This window comes from Bactrocera oleae, chromosome 6 (genome assembly GCF_042242935.1).
Source record: "Bactrocera oleae isolate idBacOlea1 chromosome 6, idBacOlea1, whole genome shotgun sequence".
Classification (NCBI taxonomy): Eukaryota; Metazoa; Arthropoda; class Insecta; order Diptera; family Tephritidae; genus Bactrocera; species Bactrocera oleae.
Window position 1 is genome coordinate 5,100,650 of NC_091540.1, and position 23,925 is coordinate 5,124,574.

At 35.4% G+C, this 23,925-nt stretch overlaps 1 protein-coding gene across 1 annotated transcript; it reads right to left on the minus strand.

Annotated features, from left to right (window-relative positions):
• Positions 1-20,462: 20,462 nt before the first annotated feature.
• On the minus strand, positions 20,463-21,714 carry LOC138857752 (farnesol dehydrogenase-like). The gene is made up of 2 exons (XM_070111457.1): positions 21,031-21,714; positions 20,463-20,927 (listed from the first exon to the last, which is right to left on the minus strand). Exons 1-2 carry the CDS (start codon positions 21,604-21,606, stop codon positions 20,757-20,759), a joined length of 747 nt encoding a protein of 248 aa, XP_069967558.1. The 5' UTR covers positions 21,607-21,714; the 3' UTR covers positions 20,463-20,756.
• Positions 21,715-23,925: the final 2,211 nt, after the last annotated feature.

A 23,925-nucleotide genomic window follows, 5' to 3' on the forward strand; every position in this document is an offset into this window, starting at 1 on the left:
TCTTTATCACCAACAAATGAATGTCAAACTTGAACTAAACTCAGTTCGCCTATCACAATGGAAACTTTACGAATATCAAGAAGTTTCAAGCCACAAAAAAGAATACAAAAATAATAATAAAAAAAAGTATAACAAAATCGGCATTTCGTTGAACACAACAAAGCAAAACTTGCATACAGTACAAAAACAACAAATAGCTACACATGACACACGACGCCGAGCATATGCCCAGAAGGATAATGTGTACCATATGCCACATGGCGATACTCAGCCACACATACTTTAAGCATACAAACACACATATGCATAAATATATGTATATGTGTGTGTTTAAATTCATATAAGCACGGAAGTGCACTCTAAAGACTCCGGCGCGCCAGAGCGATGTGGTCAATTGCCCAGCCGATGTCACATCCGGCTTGAGAGCTCGTAGCTTACCAAGAGGTGGCAGAAGTAAAAAAAAAAATTGGCGAAAAATGCCAAAATACAAAACGAGAGAAAAAATACGAGCAAAGTTTGTGCGGTCCCGGTTAGACTTGCAGGCAAACAAACAAATAGACAGTTGCAATAGATAAGGAAACGGACTTGAGTTTTCAGAGCTTAGACAGTTGGAGGGTTTGACAAAGCCTATGAGCGCAAACATACATAAAATGACGGTGGCATACAGATAAGCTCCACATATCTATAAGCTGCAGAGGTATGCGCTGTAGCATATGTAAGTGACTTCAGCCGGCTGGTGAGTCAAATAAAGGAAATCGAATGAGCTGTTGGAACATATTAGACACCCACTCGAATCAAATGCACTTGAGTTTCTTGCTAGAGAGATGAAATAGCATGATTTTATAAATACAGGGTGTTCCGAAAATTATATGTATTTTAAAGAAAAAAAAAATATTGACATTGCAGGTGAATTATTTGAAGACGAGACTACAATTACATAATCCAAAATATAGTAACTTCCATGTTTAACGGCCTAATCCAAAATAACAAAATTACACTGATTCTACATGAATTCTAGAACTACGACAAATCTCCACGTTCTAGTGAGCTTTTACGAAAAGCTTTCTCACTTAGCGTCGATCAGCTATACAAGCTTTGAATAATGCAGAACTTTTACACAGCAGTGGAAGCTGAGGCAACTGTCGGACTTAAAAGCTGCAATTTTTAACCAAATCGAATTTGATTTGATCTGTAGTACAGCGAAAGCTTTGCAAAGCTACTTAGTTATATTTTAGTAGTGCTACAGGATATCCAGAACTATAAAAGGTCTGTAAGTTTTAAACAATTTAGAATATGTGTTTATGAAAAGCTTTTATACCTAATGTATCATCTAACAGCTATAAAAGCTTTGAAAAAGGCCGGAATTTTAACTCAGCGGTGTAAGCTCTGAACCATTTCTATTTTGGAGGACTCTGTACACAATGCGAAATGAATTTCTTTAATGTGAAGCATATCGAGGCATTGCAAGACTTCTCAGGAGTATCTTGGATTTAATATGACAGGCCTCCGCATTACAAACAATAAGAAGCTTTTAAAATTAGATAACGGTCAACACTATAGTGATTATATAAAGTACATAGCTTTCAACCAAGGGTGGAGGCTAAAAGCTTAAAATAAATGGGGTAAATGATGCCGATGAAACGAATATAAATTGAAGGCCACCAAGTAAAATCTTTATATTACCAAACTTTCCGATAAAATGTTTGAGCAGTTTGGAGAAGGTTAAAAACTTGGAAGATCCTCAATTTAGCGATATAGTGATCCAAAATTTTACTACGCTTTGGCATTATAAGAATATTGAGATTTTATGTACAGAAAAATGATCAAATGACACATATCGCTGCGATTTTCCCCGACTCTTTTATCTATCAATTAAAAAATAACTTCAGAGTGCTACTATAAGCTTCTAAAAGATTTTAAGACATACGTTTTATTAGTAAAACCCTTCAAAAAAGTTGTGATTCCATGCAGTTGTAAATTTGTTAAAAGTAATTTTTGAAAGTTCTCGTATGATTACTTGAAGCTTTTACTTTTGAACATTATTTCTACCTGTGCTTCTTTTTAAATGAAGTTGTTGTAAGTTTTTGGAAAATTATTTCTGAAAGCTTCTTTTTAAGCAGTAATTTTAATAATTGAAGCTTTTACCTTTGTTCAATATGTCATTGAGTTTTAACTAATTTTAAGTCAACTCTAAGTGTCTCAAAGAAAAAGCTGATTCCTGAGCTATAGTACAAGATAATTCTACTGAAATAATTCATGTGATAAAAAAGGCTACAAAGCTTTTTTAAGCCAGTTTGACAATAAAAAAGTGTAGCCTCAAATAAAAAAAGAATGTAAGAAGTAATTAACAGCGTAGATTACCCTTAAACAGAAATTTAACATAATTATCTACAGTAAATATCGCTGTCGGTCATTGGCCAAATTGATACACTAACCGCTAGTTGAACTTTAACCCTAGACAATTCAATACAACGATAAATATTTATACCATAAATACTTGTTTTTTATTATTTTTGACCTTAGGGCAGTTAAAGTATTTAAAAATGCAAACAATACCAAATTAAAAGTATACATTATAGTTTTTTCTCAGCACTACAAGTACCGTTATTAAAAAAGCATAATAACGAAAATAATAAATACAACCCACGGCGCTTACCAGTAGCCTAGAGTAGCAATTTACTAGTAAAAATTCTGTAAAAGAGGTTAACACGCCCCTAAAGTGCAACTGATATGTAGCCTTTGTGACCGATTTAATTACCAGGGTGAACGAATAAGTGCTGCCTGTTAAAGCTATGTCGGCTGCGCGTTGGGCGGGCTTGATGTTGGCCAAAGGTATTTGATTGCACGCCAACATACGCCTCGGGCAAACATGCTTTCGCTGCGTACCATTATTAAATGGAAGCGCCACCAAGGCATTCACCGGGAGCGGAAGGAAAGGCCGTCGAAAAAATATAGTTACAACAGTAAAAAATACAATTGCATGCGCGTATAGCAAAAACGTACTGCAAATTACAATAAAAATAGCAACAGTTGTTTGTATATATGTATGTATGTATGGTATGTGAGTAATAAACGGCAGATCAAAGCGACAACAGTGGTCGTAGTATATGAAATAAATAACCGCAGAGCAACTGTCCGGGAAGGAAGTGCTTGTTGTGGCAGGAAAAATACTAGAGCATTTAACGCCTGAACATATGCAATAAAATAATGAAATATACTCAGTTAGCGGACTACTCTCACATGCACTCAATCTCATGTTTAATGTTTTGCGTGGCGACCCTGTAGGAAATTAAGTTGAAATTGTAGGCATAAATTGTTCAGCTTCGTTTTTTTTTTTTTTTTTTTGAATTACTAGCATTGAAAATCTTTTGTCATATGGAACATCTGCTTATTTTTGCTTTGAGTAAGTAAGAGATACAAAGAAAACCTTTGGCTATTCTGAGATACCAAATCGAATGATTTGAAACGGTAATATTAATATACAAGTTCAAAATAAATACTTAATAAAGTCTGAAAGAGAAAAAATCGATCACATTTTCCTTACTCCCAGAATTAATGGTCAAAGTTAGCCCACTCTTTAAAGCTCTAGACTGATCTAACCCATTAAGTGCTTCACATTGAACAATTAGCTCATAATACCGTTATTTTACCATTCGTAAAAAACTAACACCAGAAATTCAACAAACAGACTGAAAACTATTTTATGGTCCAAAATTTTATATACAGGCCTGACAGGTGCATTTTAATATCTAGACGTATGTACTTGTATATAGTCTGGAGTCTCTGGATGTAGTATTAGATATAAATATATAAATAGATCTCATTAAAATAATCTCCATAAGTCCCAGTTAAGAAAGAAGTAGTAAATTAAAAAAAATTTCATTCTTTCATTTCCTACAAGGAACCTTGCACTTAGCACTGGCATTCACACAACCACAAGCTCACCCGCTTACACCGCCGTTGAAACCGGCATAAGCACGCACAATTATTTTGCGCACATTTTGTATAATTTTTTTTTAAAGGCAGAGGTACCCCCTCACTTCCACGCACTTTTTTTGTCTTAATGTTAGTCTGGTTTTGTTTATTTTCCACGTAATTGTTATGAGCAACTGTTTCCGTTTCCGGCTTCCGTCAGATGTAGCGCAACATCAAACGTAACAACAACGCAAGCAAAACAACAAAAAGGCAGCGTAAATATTTCCAAATGAAAGCACAAAAAAGTAGCAAAACAAAATGAGGGTTAACCCTTTATGCAAACAAAATAAAATATGTAAAAACAACGAAATTGTCGCTGCACACATTCACCCGCAAATGACAACGTAAAACAACATCCGTTACTACGAATGTTGCTGTCCTGCAGCGGTTGTTGCTGCTGCCAACGACCGGTGACAAAGTAAACGAACGCTGTACGCAAGTGTACTCGAATGTCAGTTGCACAATTTTTTCCGAGGGCTCTCAGCACGGCCGTGTGTCAACTGACTGAAGTTTGCGATAAAGTAAACACAATTGCGTTGACACTCACAGTAATGGGTGGGTTAAAGGCTTTAATATAGCTAGGTGCATACAGGTATTTATATGCATATGTATGTATATAGGGTCTACCAACAAGAACGACCTGATGTTAAAATGAAGAAAAACACTAAAATTTGATCTTGATTGAAAAATTGGTTTCGATTTATTTATGATTTGTTCCATGGTGCAGAATTTCGGCTGCAATTTCGGTTATAGTGCGGTAAATGTTGTCTTCGAGCTTCTCGAGCTCTGCAGTTTGATTGGCGTAAACCTTTGATTTAACATATTCCCAGAGCAAATAATCAAGAGACGTTAAATCGTATGATCTTGGCGGATATTTGAGTGTGCCCTTTCTCGAAATTAACGAGTTGCCAAACTTTGCACGCAATGTGTCCATGTTTAGATGGGAAATATGAGACGGCGCACCGTCTTGTTGGAAATAGAGATCATCCGCGTAGATTTCCACAAATTGCAGGGAAAAAAGTAGAACAAAATCGTGTTATAACGCTCGCTATTGGTGAAAATGATATTTTCTGTCTCATTTCGAAAGTAATATGGCCCGATAAATTTTTTGTGATATTGTTGCGTTTCCTTAACCACACGACGATTTGCCTCAACCCAATAGCGACAATTTTTTTGCTAACGAAGCCATTAAACCAGAAATGAGCCATATCTGAGAAGTTGATTTTTCGATGAACGTAAATTTGTGAACTCTGTCGGAGAACGTGAAACGTGACATAATGGATAAGCAAGCCTTACTGAACACACTGACAAAATTTAACACAAATCCGTGAATAAACAGGGCCGTCACAAGCTGTCTAAATCACGTCATTCCTATTGGTATACGCTGTATATATATTTGTAAAGCGTTTTAATTGTGACTCTGCATGATGTTGGCACACAAATTTAAATAGAGTTAAATATCCATGATTCAGCAACGCTACTGCCACCATACTGATATAAATAATTAAATGCAACAGTGTTTTTATGAAAAAAAGAACAACATATATAAAAATAATATTACTTTTCGCTTACTAAGAGAATATACAGCTTGTTTAAAAAACACCGGAAAAAATATCTAGAAAGAATTCGCATAGAATTGGCATGTATGATATTGTTAAGATTTTTTGAAAAATATTTTAACTTCAATTTCAATTTATTAATATTTTAGAATACAAGTGCAATATTTTAATTTTTTATTTTTTACGTGGTGGTTACCGTGATTTTGTTAATAAAACGCTAAAATTTTGAAAAAAAAAGCCGCTATATTCCCGTGGACATAGAATCAATTGTAACTGCATTACGATTTTTCGTAGAAAAATTTACCTTTAAATGATAATGACTGTAAAAAGCTCCCAGAAGCTTTTGATCAACCTTAAGGCAATAAGCTTTTCTGTTTTATATATGTTGTCTTCCAACTAATTTATTCGCCTGCAATGCACCTGTAAATAATTTTAGAGTAATATCTCTACATATTCTTATTCCAATTGCACTGTAGCTACGCAATTATAGCTTGAAGCTTTCACCTTAGTTCGATAACTTATTTAGCTTTTATGCTTGCTAAGCTACATATGTCTCTTTACGATAAGAGAGTCCTTAAAGTTTCAAGCCAAATATTATATATTTCTCTAGTGAATATGAAAGCTTTATGTTTTAGCTTAAAATTTTAAGTCAAATATTTCCTTTTACTCCAGTGAATATGGAAGCTTGTTCTAAGCGCTCAACCCAGCACTCAAATGTGCAAAACTTGCCAGAGTGACGCTGATGTGAATGCAAGTATGTGTCTTGCATTACTGCTTTACTTCCGTACAGACATTAACACGGAAACCAGGCCTAGACGTTCTAATCAGAACGGAAACGTAATCGTGGTAAAATACCAGCATTGCAATTTAGTGGCAACATGAATTGCTAATGTGCATGAAATGTTGCAACCCTTCGGGCAATTTTTACACTGTATGCATCGCATATGAGACTTTCATATATAATATACATATATGGTCAGTGTGAATGAGTGATATGTATAACTCGCATTCCAGTCAATGCAGAGGATCTATTATATTTTACAGTTTGGAAATATTTCTCTAGGAATGACAAAAGTAAGGTGATGATCTAGCTATATATTATCGATTTATAGATAACAAGTTCAGATTAGTTTGTGGTCTTAGGCCAGTCGTGGTATTCTTTACTTTAAAAAGTCAGCAAATTTTTAAAACGTTTTAAATTAATTATTCAACCAGCAAATTACCAGGAAGAGCTACAGTATTCCAAAAACACTTCCAATCTAAAGCTCTCTGCCGGCTAAGACAACTTCGTAAAGCTATTCGCACAAAAACGAGCTTCGTCAGACAACGGCAAACCCATTTGTGTATTAATAAAACCTTATGTGCAGCAGCTGTTCGGAGAAGTCCTAAAACTTTCGAGGTTCTTCATTTATTGAATATGATGTAAAGCTTTAATAAATAAGTCACTGAGATCATAGCTCTACGAGCTGCAATAAATAGTGCAGTAACACTACCTGCCGCCACTGCAAACGGCTGGAAGCTAAATGACTTAAGCGACATATTTTTCACGCTCAAGTCTTGCTTAAGTGTTGGAATAAATTGATGCACTTTGTTGCTGTTGCTGTTATGGTTGTTGATTGCATTTCCATTCTCTACTTTAACATTGTTGTGTAAATAATTAATGGATTCTCGGAATGCACAGGCGATGCCAGCTGCGCCCAGAGCTGCTACACCTACAAGGCACCTTCCGGTCACATGCTGGCACTTACACACACCCAGATATGAGAGTATGCAGCTAAATTAACGATATTGTTGTTGTAGCTGTTGTAGCAGACACTACAAGTGATTTGTTGTTTGCCTACTGCTAGCTTACTTGCTTACTCTCCAAGCCCACAGTCAAAGAAGAGTTAGTGAATTAGGATAAGCGAGGCACACACACACTCACATACTAGATGAAGTAGCGCAAAGCAGGAAGGATGACTGCAAGATTACACTGCAAAGACGTAGCAGAGGTTATGCGAAACGGAAATGTTTATGCCACCGGCGTCGTAACGGGGTTATGATAGGGGTTTATTAGGTCAATGGGTTAAAACTTTACTTGTTTACAAATACTACGGACGGAAGCATTAGCGCTTAGTAGTAGTAGAAGAATAAGAAGCAGAAGAAGACAGTGAGAAATGCAGAGCAATAATGGCAGTAGCTAACTTTAAAAACGGCAGACTCCGCACAAACACTCATTCACGTACTTGTGTGCCTATGTGTGTATGAGTAAGAACGATTGTGTAATCGTATGTAAAAATACATGCATGTAGTGGTAGTGGCAGTTGAAAATAAGTCATTAGGAATATAAATCGTGTTGTTGAGCATACTGCTTGGTTGGCTTTAAATGGGTTTACGGAATAGTTTTTGTTGTGAGGGGAGTGGCGTTGCAGCGGCTGGTGGCAGCTAGTCAAAAAATGCAGCATAGAGATGCGTAAATAATTGAGAGGAATGATGTTAAAAGTTAGTGCAAAAAAGTTAAGAGCAGCAGGGGCACATCTTCGATGTTCGACAAAGGTAAACGTCGTAAACACACTTTGTGAGAAATGAGAGCAAATTGATTTCGTTTGTGATATGAGACACAAATACAAACAATTCTTATAACCTCGACAGGTTATATTAAGTTTACCACGAAGTTTTTAACTACAAGAAGATAGCATCGGAGACCCTAAAAAAATATACAAGTATATATAAATGATCAGCTTGATGAGCTGAGTTGATTTAGCCATGTCCGTCTGTCTGTATATACGCGAACTAATAGCTCCGTTTTTCAGATATTGCTATGAATTTTGCACACGTTCTTTTCTCCCCAAGAAAGTGCTCATTTATCGGAATTAAGTTCTTGTATAAACAAGTTTTTTATTTGAGCAGATATTTTCACGAAATTTGGCACAGATTATTTTTTAAGACTATGCAAAAATCTCTGAAAAAAATTTTCAGATCGGACCACTACAGCATATAGCTGCCATACAAACTGAACAATCAAAATGAAGTTTGTGGAAGAAAAATTTATTTATTTAGCACTCATACAAACTGAACGCTCATAATCAAGTTCTTATATGAAAACTGCTTTATTTGTGAAGGGTATTGTTTTTCTGTTGTTCTTATTTTTGTTGTAAATAATAAAACTAAAGGAGATATAAATCCAAGTTGGTGTTTATTTCGGAAATTAATTTAAGTGAAGAGCCAGCTGAGAAGCAAAAGCTGATGTATCTTGAGGAATTAAGGGAATTAGTTTGCCAATAACAAAATGAGGTGAGAGTTGTTTTAAAAGAAAATATTTTAGGGCAATAAGTATGTTTGAACAGTAACAGAATTAAAATATGTTATACATTTTTATGGTTTCATTAACTATTAGAGTCCCACTTATACATAGAAAAGTTCGAACGAACAGTTGAAAATGTATTATAATATTAGTACTAAGTGGTCCGGAGCTGACTGGTCTGATGTTGTAGTCGCAGCCAAAATCTTTTAAGTAGCTACAGCGAAAATTCAGAAGAAGATGATGAAGTCATAGCATTTTTCTAGATATTTTGACGAGCTTCAATTCTACTTTGTAAGCTTCTTCTTGTCGTATTCAAAATTTTACAATCTTTAAGCTTTTGCTAAATAATCTTCATATACATACTTGTGCATATAAGGTCTAGTAAAAAGCACCCATTATTTTGCCTTAAATTAAATATTTTTTTTAGCATAGTTAAAATGATCTGATTTACGTCGAATATGTATCATTTTCTACGATAACATATTGCCATTTTGAAGGTAATTTCATAATGCCACTCTTATAGAAAGCCTTGTCCCAATTGGCTAAAACTAGGACAGTCGTTTTTTACATTCTTGAGACGAATTTTTCACCAGCAAAATCATTCGCTAAAGACAAAAACTTGTAGTAATTAATTGGTGTCCGTTCCAGACTATAAGATACTACCCATGGAACCTCCCAAGCATGCTCACAGAGCTTCGTTCGAAGCACTTTCGATGTGTGTGGTCTGCCATTGGTCTGGAGGAATGTAATTCGTCTATTAATAATCAAAGTCGGCCGATTTGAAGAATTCCTTCTCTCATACAGTCCAATTCTTGATAGTACAGGTCGGAATTCTAAGTTTGGCGGAAAGGGAGTAGTCCACAGTAGATGATTGCCTGTTAATCCCACCAAACAAATAGCAAAACATTTCTGACTATCAAACCTGGCTTGGCCATAGTTTGAGCCGGCTCACTGCTGTTCGACCACAAGCGTTTCCACTTGACGTTGACGTAAGGGTCCTACTTTTCATCATCCGCTTCAAAAATGGATCGATTTTGTTGCAATTCAGCAATGATTCGCAAATGAAAATGCGGTGCATGTGGTTTATTTAGCTTAGACATTTGGGAAATCGACGATTACCAGTATTTTACATATTACATATTCCGCATTGGCAAGTCTATGCTTTAAGAACTGGAAGAAGCATCGTTACTGTACTCCTCATGGACTTCGTGACAAAGCTCCAACTGCTATCGCAAAGGAACAAAACTGATCTATGCGTGTTTATTAGCTAATTAGCCCACCGAATTAAACTAACCTAACCTATAGTTTATTATTCTTTGGTTAAACCTTACACAAAACGCGCAATTTTCGCATAACGCTCCGACAAAGCAACAACATTCCACCATTTAAAAATCATTTAAATAACATTGAAGATAAAGTGGTTTTGAAACCACAAGTATACGCTTTATCGTTATGCGTTACATGCGAAATTGTATTCAATTTTTCAACTGACTACTACGCGTAGACATGCCTTGCAATGAAAAGTTTTTTATTAACAATATTTTTGCAGTTCTACTGCGTGTGGCAGCACTTTTTGCGCACACTGTATTTTAATATGATTTTTAACTTTTCTATTTGGTAACTACCAACTGTTGCCAGCAGTGAATACAAAACCACCGCTATGCACACAGCACCATAACCTCACTTTCGCACAGAAGATAAACGCAGACATAATCAAATAGCTTTTTTAGTAAGGAAAAAGGACAAACACCACTATCAAACGGGCTGAACGCACAAAGCAAACGAAATTGAAAAATGTGTAGAGGAAAGTCAAAAATTGCATTAGAAGTAGTGAAAGTATGCGTTGCGTACTTTTTGAAGCGGAAAATGGCAGGAAAAAATGAAAACGACGACATAAAACAACCAAATCTGCAGCATGGCAATTTTATGTAGGTACTGGGTGAAAAGGCAAAAAAAAAAGGAAAAAAAATGGAAAAAAAATATCAAAACATTGCTGAGCATAGAAAATAGAAAAAGTTGCCGGCTTACCGTTCAAATCAACTGAATTGACGAGCAGCAAAAAGCTCAATCAAGTTTACTTTACTTCACTTTACTTTTATGAAGTCGATTGAGTTTTCCACATTGTTTCATAATATCAGTAAAATAGCTGTAAAATGTGCTTTACTAAAGCGAATAAGAACTGAAACAGTCGCTTCCAATTTTTTACAGTTACGCTGTATTTGAAATGACTTTTAAAGCTTTCAGCTTGCGTGACTGATATAGCAAATTGTTGCAGAAATATGATGATGATTATGAAAAATTTTTAATATCAGTGAAATAATTCAGCAAACTTCATAAAGATTTTCAATTATTTCTAAAGTAGATATGGTCAAAGCTTACAAAAACTAATGTAATAGTTTTTTTTTTTGCAAAAAATATGAGAAAAACAGTGTTCTTGTGGAACGTATGATTTGTTAGGCATATTTAAGAGTAAAGCTCGATGAAAGCTTTGAATACGCATGTAATTTATTGACTTTTAAAGCTTATTTGTGGGAGCTTTTTAGCTCAAGGTAATTATTTTCATAATTATTACGCAGTAAACTACTTGGATACCAAGCAGAAGTTGGCCGTAATAGGCGAGCTCTGAGCTTATTCTGACACTCCTCATATTGAGCAAAAACTTGCATGGTTTTATATAATCCGAGCTCACCCTAAGGGAATTATAATTATTCGATAGTTACACCTTAGCATTTTAGAACTGCTTTGGTAATGAGCTAAAATACGTAAATTAATTATATCATAAGCCGTTTGAGAAGTGCAGACCGTTGTTGGAGTGCGAACGAAATAATAAGGATTAAAGTTTACTACAAACACACTCAAGATCAATCAAGGAATTGCGTTGCCTTGGAACAAGAATGAGCAGCTTCTTGCGGAGAAAAGGACGTGTTTTAAATTATTAAAAATTCTATTAGCAAATTTAAGATTAACGTAAAGAAAACCAACAAAAAAATCCACCGCAACAAATGTACAAAATCAGATAAGTGGTGAATTTCGTCAGAAACTTTCAAAATTTATGTTCAAATGAATATCACATAGCCAATTCAGTCATACAATTACTTAGACATGCTACCGAGAAGTCTAACCAAGCAAACCACTAACAACACCCAAGGGTGTATGCGTCTACATACCTATATATTTACTAAAACCCATTAATGCGACTTTGTAGTAAGCCACAGCAAAGTGGTTCATATCTTCTTTTCTTTGACTATTATCCTTGCGTGGCAGCTCAATCATCGTTTTTAATTAATTTTTGAAATGTCAAGCAACCAAGGAAATGCTATGAAATCTTCCGCACGAGCACAAAGGCCAAAAAGGAGTCCATACAACAGTGAAGGTCCTTGCAAAAATAATAGTCAAAGCGAGATAAGCAGACAGACACAGTGCTATGACGTAAAGAGACTTATGATAGCTGTGAAATTGTAGTTGCAAACCGAAAGTAGATAGAGTTATGGACACATGACTAGCACCCCAGGGCAAAGTGGTTTACATCATGAGCTACTAATGTGCGAGAATATTAACAACCACCAACTGTGCGAATTGTGTTTGCAAAAGCACTAAGTTTGGTAAAAAAGAGTTGACAGTGACGCAAGTAAAACGTAAATTGGCTTTTTGAACTAAGTGTTAAAAAGTAGGGTTAGAATTAATAATAAATCATGTAACTGAATGTTTTACGTGGTCTGTATAACAGCACATAACTAACCGAATGAAAATCCGCATTCGACTTCGTGGGACTTCTCAGATGTATAATTTGAGTCCAGGACGATGTTGTGACCGAAAGTTATTCCTATTTGTATTGAAGATATATTGTTCGTCAATGACCGGAAACTTTTTCAATACATTTTTTTTAACTCAACCTTACTAATTTTAAATTGACCTAACCTAACTTAATCTCAAAGTTAACATAACCTAATTAAATCTTAAACAAAGTAACCAAACTATCAACGGTCTGAGTCTGCCCACGGCAAATCCTAAATTAATGGAAATAATTTCTACTAATAGTCTTCGTCAAATGGTAGGGATTGTATGACCATCGATTTTATGGATTCCATAAAAAGTTTCGCATAAAACTGTTTACAACACCTCCTATAGTAGAAGCTTTACTTACAGTCCATTAACGTCATCTTATTAGCAATTCTACTCAGATCAATCAGAAAGCTTGTACAACTCCACCTTTCGCCTTGCAAATCCACGGTACTCTCTACTTGAATATCCTAAAAGTCTGTTTGGATGTAACTTACATTCGCTGATCTTCTTCTTACAACAAGTGCAGTTTGTTATAAAACACGAAGCTGACTCTGTTTTTGTAAAACTCTACACGTTGCATTTCATTCCACGGTAGGTCTAACCTCAAATTTTACACATGAAGTAAACTAAATCTCATGAAACCTTGAACGTTACGAGGAGAATTGCAACTTAATTTAAAAACCCTGAAAAATACAATTTCGCTCACTTAACGACTGTCTTTTACACACTTCCTTCACTCACACAAAGAATCCGACCATACGTAATCTCCGACTCCTCACATATTAACTGGGCACAAGCATTGCCATAATATTGAAAATGTATGACAGGAAATATAATTTCCTCTTATTTTCACTAAAGACTCATTGCTGTCGCCTCCATTGGCCACACTTTCAGCCAACTTCTCTCTCCACTGCTCAGTTCAGCCCTCACACGTTTCAACGCTTAAATTATGGCAATAACGTAGCATCCTGTAAAACCAGCTGTGGCCTGTTTCCACCGGTTGCCACCAACTGCCAACTGCAAGCGCACGGCACTGTGCGCATATGTGTATGTATGTGTGAGTGTACCGTAGGTGTTAGCATAAAACCCCATTGTCCTCAACTACAAACAGATTGCTGGTATTTGGTTCATGCCACTTTTTGTTGGTCGCTAGCTGAGTTGCTGAGTTGCTGGGTCGTTTGGCAGCTAGGTAGCTGGCGCTAGCTGGTTGGTGGTCTTTTCGACGGCGAGCCGCCAATGTTTTAGCGTTTGACTTCGCCAATCCCGTGTAATTCCATTTGCGGAGCTTATGGTCATTAAGATTTGTTTTCCTTTAGCTCATTGTTTTATCCAACGCTTACAAAAGGAAGCGAGCAACCTCCACCGCTAACCTGCAACGCCAACACCATGGGGCACACCATGTTGCAAGCCACATTTCCGTTTCAAGCAGCATACATACAACTGTATGCTGAACTATGTGGTGGCTATTGTGCTTTGCGTTGTTGGTGTAAAATGCGCTTTTTCTCGGTTTTATAATCTCGCTTTTTGTGTGTACTGTGTGTCTGTTGATGACCTTGCGCATCCTGCATTCTGCGGAAAATTCATTTAATATTTCCGCTCATTCTCCAGTGTCCACAAACCCCCGGCGGAGCTCACCTCTTTACGCCCCCCATCATTGATGTCTTGAATGTCCTTCATTTTAAGTGCACTTTTGTTGTTATTTTCACTGACTTTTCACACTCATTGGCCGTTTGTTTCTCTCTTCGTAGAAGCAATATTGCTGGCGCTAAAGTTTCTGGTGTCATGTGCGCGACAAGGACGCTGAAGCTCCCGCTTGACTGTAGTGTTGTTGTACATAATACCACCGATTTTTTTCTACACCCTTCACTTTATAATTAACTGTCCAATAACAGTGTGAACTTGTACTATTAGTAATCTCATGGCTTCTAAGTTTGCTCGCGCTTGAGCTGGTGTTAATGTGTGTTGAGTTAATTGTGTTATAAATAAAAATGGTTATGTTTGCTATAAAGACGTTTTGTTGGTTGTATACTTTAATTAGATTTCATACCTGGTTATTTAGGAAATTGCTGAAGCCAATCTAGCATGCATTTATAATCAGCTTCTCATCAAAATAATTTCGAAAACTAGAAATTTTAAAACAGAGGAAACTCTATTAAGAAATAAAAGATTCACCAAAGTGGAAATGTAGTTTTTAGGACTATTAGAAGGCAGAAAAGCCTTAAGGTAATAAGCGCTTACCTTAGATAGAGATAAGGCACCTGAAACTTCAAGAAGTATGTAAGTCTTTCGACAGAGACAATGTTGACCTACGGCCCTCAAACTGTCCGGTCTATTTCTTTTTGGTTCCGTAACGACACAAATCATTTTGGACCTCCAGTCGTATTTTCGTATCACAAATTAACGCCACTTTAAAATAGAAAAGAAGCCAAATCCTTCTCCCAATGATATTCTCAAAACAAGGTTGGACTATTTTTCACCAACACCCGACAACCGTTAACGTTTTCATTTTTTTGAGAGCTACAATGTTATCACAAAAGCTTATACAGAGTATCATTCCTATATTTGCGTCTCAAAATCACTAAAAATCAAGTTCATATTGATATGTCCGTATGAATTTGTTTTTCTCAAAAACTCAAAATTTACCTAAACTGATGGTACCGTTACCGTCTTTCTTTTCAAAACTCTCTCGTATATAGTTTGGAAGCAAAAACTTTGGTCCTGTTCGTTCCCTATGGTGATGCTATATACCTAAACCGCATACCTTCAAATTGTTCGGAGCGAACCAAGTTAAGTGTGTCAGTCGTTTCTTGCGTCACTAGTAAGACCAATAAATTAGATGACATTCGGAAATCAATGCTCAATTCTAAACATCTTTGAAAGACGACTAGGTAATACTCAACTAAATGATTCAATCTTCTTAAAGGGTCGGAGAAGCCACATGTCTTCTTTTTACCAGTATAATATCCATAATGGATACGTTCGGTCCAATTCAAAAATTTTCAACTTTTCAACTAGGTTTACAGAAAAATTGTCGCAGCTGGCAATTTAAAAGTACACACGTAATGCTCATGGTGTCAATACAATAATTTAGTGCGAATTTTTGGAATTTTTTCATTGAAAATGATACTGGAAATACCATTTGGACCAAAAAAGTAAACTGATTGTTATCATGACATTTTCTATGTCGAAAATGAAGCCTTGGACGATGTTCGCCTGCAGCAGTAATTCGAGCCATACAACAGAGCTCATCACAAAAATTATACTTTACGTTTCAAGATCGATAATTATGTTATCAATCACTTCAATGAAACCAATTGGACACCTCGAAGCTTCGTTTGCCGTTGTGAAAACTTTTTCTAACACGAAGATTGAGAGGAAATCGAGCTGATTACTGTAGAGCCCGAGCAAGTTAAAAGGTTTGTATTGGTTTGATGAAAGTTTTTTGTTTTGAAATTTTCTAGAAAAATTTAAAATTTAGTGCAAATTTTATACAAATTTTCAATGTGAGAGCAGAATTGGAAGAATACGAATATTTGAAAACAACTATTGCTTAAAAAAATATTTAGAAAATATTATTTCACGTTTTATTTTACATGTTTTTAGGGTTACGCGCCACTGCGCTGGTTTAATGTGCTGGAAAATTGAGCTAATAGCATAAACCCAGAGGTCACAAGGAATGCAGCTGATTTTGATGCTTTGTTAGCTTAACAAATGGCTTTCAAAATTTTTTTATTTTTAAATTTTGGTGGTTTTTTTTATTATAAATTCGCAATTTAAATTCCACAATGCTGACCTTCAGAACACCACAGCCACCAGCAACAACGAAAGCAACACCAACAATGGTGCTGATGCGTGTCAAACGAAATTAGATATTCAAACACACACACACATACATACATACATGTATACGCATACAAGTGTTTGCCCTGAAGCCGCAACAGCACATGCATTTGTGGGTAGGAAATTGCGTGGGAATCAAATGCATAGCAACACAAAGTGAGGAAAAATGAGCAAATAAAATGCAATGAATGCACTTAAGCGATGAGCTGCCGCACAAAAGCGGCGAGCATGTCAGCTACGCCCACACACATTTATGCGTATTACGTAAGTATTTGCACATTAAGAAAAACACAAAAAAAAAAAAAGCGCATAAGTGTTCGAATGTGTGCGTGCGTGCGTGATATGTCATGCCATGCCACGCCATGCAAAGCTATGCAATGCCAACTGCACATACAAAGGCGTTGCTGAAGTGCTACCCGTGGCAGTTTGTATAAATTCCAACAGATACTGGCAAAAATGTGTGGCATGGAAAAAATGACAGCAAAAGGGCGGTAGCGGTAACGGTGGCGATCGGCGGCAGCGTTCTCAGCAACGCTTACGACCGCATTTCGACGCGTCCTTTGTGTGCAACGCGCTGACTGCAGCTTTGGTTGTGGCAATTATTCGCTTTGGCTTGAGTGCACGCACACTTGCATACATGCGCGAACACATACACATACTCATATATGCATACATATATGTAGATGTTTGCTTATGTGGCTGTGTGCATTTCGTTATCCTTGTGGCTGCTTTGCCCTGCACTCGTTGTGTGTTTGCATGCATGTATGTGGCAGTCTGCTTAATGCTTGCAATTACAATATGTGCCACGGGGCGTGCACTGCAAGAATAATACGTTAAAGAATAATGAGCATTAATTTTGTTATTTTGGCATTTTTTATAACCCGCTTTGGCTGATGCCCTAATGCGCCACCACGCAACTTGCATGCATACTTAGCTTTCACAAAGCTGATCGGATTTAAATTTACATGCTAATTAGTGCTTCGCATAGCTGAAAGTAGTTGGGCGCCGTTAGATTGAATTTTTCTGTTGGTGCAAAAAAAAAAAACATGGAGCGCTTACACAATTTCCTTGGCCAGGCTCTTTGCCTATAACCAAATGAGTGCATTTTGATAAAAATTATTTTGGAAAATTACAATAATTGCTACTAGCGCTTTATGCTATAATGGATCGGATTCTTTGGATAATGTAACGAAGTGTTAGGCAACAATCTAATATAAAAGTTTTCCATATAAGCACTTGCTTTTGATCGGTCGGTTTGTATGACAGCTATATGCTATAGTGGTCCGATATTAGCGGTGCCGACAAATAAGCAGCTTCTTGGGAATAAAAACACGTGTGCACATATCTCAAAAACTGGGAAACTAGTTCGTGTATATACAGACGGACAAGCTGAAGCTGCACGTCACGCTGATCCTTTCTATATATTTTTTGCTTCTTGTTATTACAAACCTCCTGGCAAACTTAGGGTATATTAAATATTCAGGATATAAATTTTTTTTTTGTGGACCAACGATTATAAGAAATCAATAAAAACAATAATATTTTCAAACTTACGTGGACTTTCACAGTATGAGCTTATGTAAGGCGATTATGTGATGTACTGTTATTATATGATGTAATTCTTTATAATGAAGTATAAGTTTAAGGCTTAGACAGTTCTATTTTTCTTTTCATATTTTTATTCTTGTTTTTTTTACGCTGAAAATAAAAAAGTATCTTAAAATTAATTTATTTGCAAATAAAAAATATATAGTAACTTAAAAATAAGACTAATTAGAAAATTTACAGTATAATGAATATTCGTGCCATATAAACCAATAAAAACAACAAACCTTTCAAATTACACACAAAATCGCAACTATAATTATTGCGCAATCAATATTGCATACATTTGAGCCAGCCGTACAATTTAATTACTGCCGCAACTACTCGCTTTTCATATCACTGCATAAATATGCATTGCAGTGCATAGAATTACCGTAAAAATGCATAACGATGTTTAATTTATGCAAACTGCAATCACTAGACACTGTACAAGTGATGCTTAACATGTAAATTACAAATGCCGCAGCTAAACGAAGCCTGTAGCAGCGTTTTATCGAACCCTAGGCTGCAGATGTCCACGCTGCAGTCGGTGACCGGGCTATTTGCCGATTATTAATTGGATTTGCAATGCTCCTCATTAAATTTATGTAATAGAAGTTCAAACAGTTTTGTGATTAACGCCATTCCACAACTTTGCGCGCACACATATTGAATTGCAATTGCATTTACATATGCTTACGATAATTATTGTGGTGTTCAGATTTTCATGCTCTGAAATACAAATAAAAATAAATAGTAGTCTTCATAAAAAGTCATATTCTACATATCATTCTCTTACCTTTCTTTCCTTAACAGTTTCTTCCTACTTGTCGTTAGACATAGCAAAAATATTTCAATTCTGTGTGCAGCAAGCTCTGTATATATAATTGCTGCTACAGCCTGTGTACAGCTCATAAAATTACACTTATTTGTTTATTTTAAACACACAAACAATAATATATGTAATACTCAATATTTTGTTTACTATATTTTAATATTTAAATATTCAGACAAATTTGTGCAGTCAACCAGTAAATTCACTTCCGAACGATGCGCAAAGAATGCGGAAACAGCTGTTTAGTAATATTTACAAAGGCGCTCAAACTGTTGTAGGTGTTGCAGCTGGAACAATTTGAAAAGCAAAAAGTGATGGCACGGTATGCTGCTAATAACAATAATTTATTAAATTAGTCATTTCAAATTGAAAAGCGGTTTTGAATTTTGTATTATTTGTGTTTGGAAAATATTTATATATGAAAATATGAATGGGTAATATTATTGTATAACAGGGAGACCAAAGTGTCTTAAATTATTTTATAGAAAAGTTCACAGGCATTGGTTGTGTAATCTGGCAACTCGCTCTTGACTGACAGGAAGTTTGTTTTGCGGTATTTCAACTTCAGCTGATAATTTCCGAAAATTGTTTGATATTTGCATGATATACAATTGTGTTTACCATATTAATAAAATATATACAATAATAAATGCACAAAAAGATAAGCGATATAACTAAAATTCAATGCGCTAGTGTTAAAGGCAAATTTAAATTAATAGTGGTGCTCTTAACTTCCAAAGAAAAAATGGCCACTGGGCTAAATCTATTAGATAAAACCGGAAATTGGTGATTCAATCATTAAGCGAAGTCAAATTAATAGTGTTTCATGTACGAGTAAATATTAAAAGCCGGTAGTTTGGAATAAAAGTGAGTGAAACCTCCGTTGGTGCCTCAAAGATTTAGTACGACACCAAATCTACCCAGTAAAACGCCAAGTCAATAGAAGCTCTTATTGTTATGTTTACATACTTGTATATATAATTTCAAAAAGGAGATAATGATATCCAACAATTTTTTAGTTAATGTAATGGATAATAATCTATGTCAAATTTCGTGATGATAATTCTTCAAATTAAACTGTTTTCCATACATGCACTTGATTTTGATCGGCCAGCTTTTATTGCAGCTGTATGTTGTAGTGGTAGCTGTAGTTTTTGATAAGAAAAGGAGATGTGCAAAATTTCAGATCGATATCTCCTAAACTGAGAGATATTTACATACACATGTAAATATACATATACCTTATAGGGTCTCCGACATATTCTTCTAGGTGTTACAAACTTTGTAGCAAGCTTAATATACCCTGTTCATGGTATAAAAGGCTCTACCTTTCCCATTCAACATGTCAACTTTATTAAAATTAGCTACAGTTTTGAAAATCCATAAGATGATGCCTACTTTGCCGTTACAAACTACATATATTTCGAGGTCTCTAAGCTTTATCTGTAAAACTTATCTATGATAGTCATAGCATCGTCACATTTTGATTACAGAAAACTACTTCCATATATTGATTATCAGTTGATAAGACTTTTCTGTTGATGTAACATTATTATCTGATAACAATGATCATAAATAATCTAATAGTATAAAAATGCTTAACTTATGGTTGGCTTTATACCGTTTTTATTGTATGTATAATATTATATAATATTTGATATACTACAGTTATTTAATTTATTATTTAAGCTTGGGAAATATTTCAAAATTATATTCTATATAAATTAAGAAATCAGAATATATGGACTATGAAGCCCAAGAACCACCTTAATTTGTTTTAAAAATATTATATATACACATATTATTTATGCTATTTATATTGGTATATTAATATTTCATAATTTAATGTCTATACGAGCGAATAGCTTTGAGCACAGCTTTAATATCTATTTGCATTCTATTCGCCTAACATTGGCTTTACAGTTATCTCATGAACTTGCATATGAACTGGTGTTGAGAGTGTAAATAATACACAGCTGGAAATATCTTCTGGTTGTAGAATAGGTTTTTTGCCGCCACGCGAGCGTGCAGCCACAATATCGGTATCGGTTAAGCCGGGACTGACACTCTGTAAAATAAATATGCAAGATAGTCATATTAATAGATATAAAAACCTACATAAAGCAGTGTATATACAATACATATATATTTGGATGCCACTCTATACTCACAGTGATTTTAGCTCTGGTACCAAGTCCTCTGAACTCCTGACGATATACCTCCGTTAAAGCGGTCAACGCATATTTACTTGGCGCATACAAATTGGAATTTGGCGACGTGTGTGGTTCACTATGTGGCACATAATGACCCATGACACTATTAATGATCACTACATGCCCGTCAACACTGCGATCTTTCATTGAACGGAAAGCTCGTTGCGTACAATAGACCACACCCATGACATTTGTATGCAATACTTGTTGCAAAGCGGCCGGATCCATTTCGGTAGCTTGTCCGGCATTGTAAATACCAGCATTATTGATCAACACATCGACACCGCTCAAATTCTTGATAACCCAATCGAATGCTTCATTAACCGACTCCAGTGAGGTTACATCACAACTGACGGGATGAAAACGCTTCTGCTGATCCGCGGACAATGTTGCACGCCATTCGTCCATGCGTTCCTTGCGTCTAGCCAAACCGGCTACGCGCATATTCGCCTTCAACAAGTCCTTAGCAATGGCGAGACCAATGCCCGAACTGGCACCAGTGACAACAGCTGTGCAATTTGACCAACGCTCCATGTTAAGTATTTTTAAAATTTATGTACTAAGTTGAATTTAGCGAAGCAGTTGATTAAATTTTTATTAACTGTTCACTACGAAATGTGAGCGTATACTAAATTGAGCAACAGTATATAGCTGGTAAACACTTTGTAATAAACACCGGCTTTGTTTTGTCATTTTTTTTTCTTTATTCCCAGAAGTCGTTGTCGGGCACAACAAAACTGCATACCGTATGCATACGGTTATCTATCCACATGTGAAAAATAGATTGATATTTATTTATATATGTAAGTAGTTACTGGAATATCTGTACATTAGGGTAGTGGAGAAAAACTTGTGAAATCTTTATTTTATTCCAAAGTGCAGTTTCATATAAATTATTATTTAATTTTATATAAACGCTGTTGAAAAACTGTTTATTTTTTATGAAATTACACACGTAGTGTGACAGTTGCTTCATTGTGTCTACTCCACCCAACTGATTTCTCGTGCAAGTTTTTAGAGCGGTATCTTAAAACCATGGACTAAATCAACTCAGCTCCTCACGCTGAACTTTTATACATACATTTGTACATATCTACAATATATTTGAGAGGGTCTCCGACATTTCTTTCTGGGAGTTACAGACTTTGTGGCAAACGTAATATACTCTATTTAGGCTATAAAAACAGCTTTATTTCGTACTAAATGAAAATATTTATTTTCACTGCGTTACAAAATATAAGTAAGACGCACCATAGTACGAGTACATTTTTATTCGCGCATATCGCTCATATATATAATTAAAGTTACAGAGAAGAAAAGCTTTTAACGTAATTATATGACATTAAATTGCTTTTAAACAGGTAGTCTCAATATATCTACATATTTATGTACTCACTTAATAAATACATCAACTGACAGCTGTTGCATGACAAGCATCTCTCATATGTAAGGTACGGACTATACCAGGGATAAAGGGATGTCCAACTTATTCCAGTGTGAGAGCGCCTCAATATTAACGTTTTGTATAACATTTGGCAGTGTGGCCAGTTTGCAAAAAATAATAATTTTTGTACATTTAAATTAAAATACCCAACATTTATTAAGAATAAATATTATTATGTTATACATATGTCCGTTAAACATATGGAGAAACTATTAAAATCTTTTTGTGATTTTGTGTTTAATTAAAACAATTCATTTTTGAACTTTCAATGCTTAATAAAGTGAATAAATGTATTAGCTTTCAATTAATAACCTTTTTTTATCATTTGCAATTGAAAATAATACTACGAAGCTTGGCATCACAAAAGATTTCATCACAAATATTTCAATTGCGCGTTTTCTTTAATTTTCATTATTTTCTCATTTTTGTTAGTGATCTTCAACCGCGACCACGAATCTCTCTGTTCGCATATTTTTTGGTAGGATTTCAATCTGATCGACCTCTTTTTCCAATTGCTAAACGTAAAAAGCTTCTGAACTTTGACAGTTGGCTGAGTTCAGGAGGTTTTCATGTAAAGCATTTGTTCTCTCATTTCCAGTGACAGATGAGTTGTGCATGTCTTTATCTCTGCTTGTACTATATAGAGTGAATATAACAACAAATTCTTTGAAAAAATTAATAAATCATTATACAATATAAACTGAAACTTCAAGAAGTATGTAAGTCTTTCGACAGAGACAATGTTGACCTACGGCCCTCAAACTGTCCGGTCTATTTCTTTTTGGTTCCGTAACGACACAAATCATTTTGGACCTCCAGTCGTATTTTCGTATCACAAATTAACGCCACTTTAAAATAGAAAAGAAGCCAAATCCTTCTCCCAATGATATTCTCAAAACAAGGTTGGACTATTTTTCACCAACACCCGACAACCGTTAACGTTTTCATTTTTTTGAGAGCTACAATGTTATCACAAAAGCTTATACAGAGTATCATTCCTATATTTGCGTCTCAAAATCACTAAAAATCAAGTTCATATTGATATGTCCGTATGAATTTGTTTTTCTCAAAAACTCAAAATTTACCTAAACTGATGGTACCGTTACCGTCTTTCTTTTCAAAACTCTCTCGTATATAGTTTGGAAGCAAAAACTTTGGTCCTGTTCGTTCCCTATGGTGATGCTATATACCTAAACCGCATACCTTCAAATTGTTCGGAGCGAACCAAGTTAAGTGTGTCAGTCGTTTCTTGCGTCACTAGTAAGACCAATAAATTAGATGACATTCGGAAATCAATGCTCAATTCTAAACATCTTTGAAAGACGACTAGGTAATACTCAACTAAATGATTCAATCTTCTTAAAGGGTCGGAGAAGCCACATGTCTTCTTTTTACCAGTATAATATCCA

Bases quoted from the DNA above. Each gene is read 5' to 3' on its own strand.
- LOC138857752 (XM_070111457.1), bottom strand. From the start codon at position 21,606: ATGGAGCGTTGGTCAAATTGCACAGCTGTTGTCACTGGTGCCAGTTCG. The intron at 20,928-21,030 runs GTGAGTATAGAG...TTTATTTTACAG, and splicing joins GTACCAGAGCTAAAATCACT to AGTGTCAGTCCCGGCTTAAC.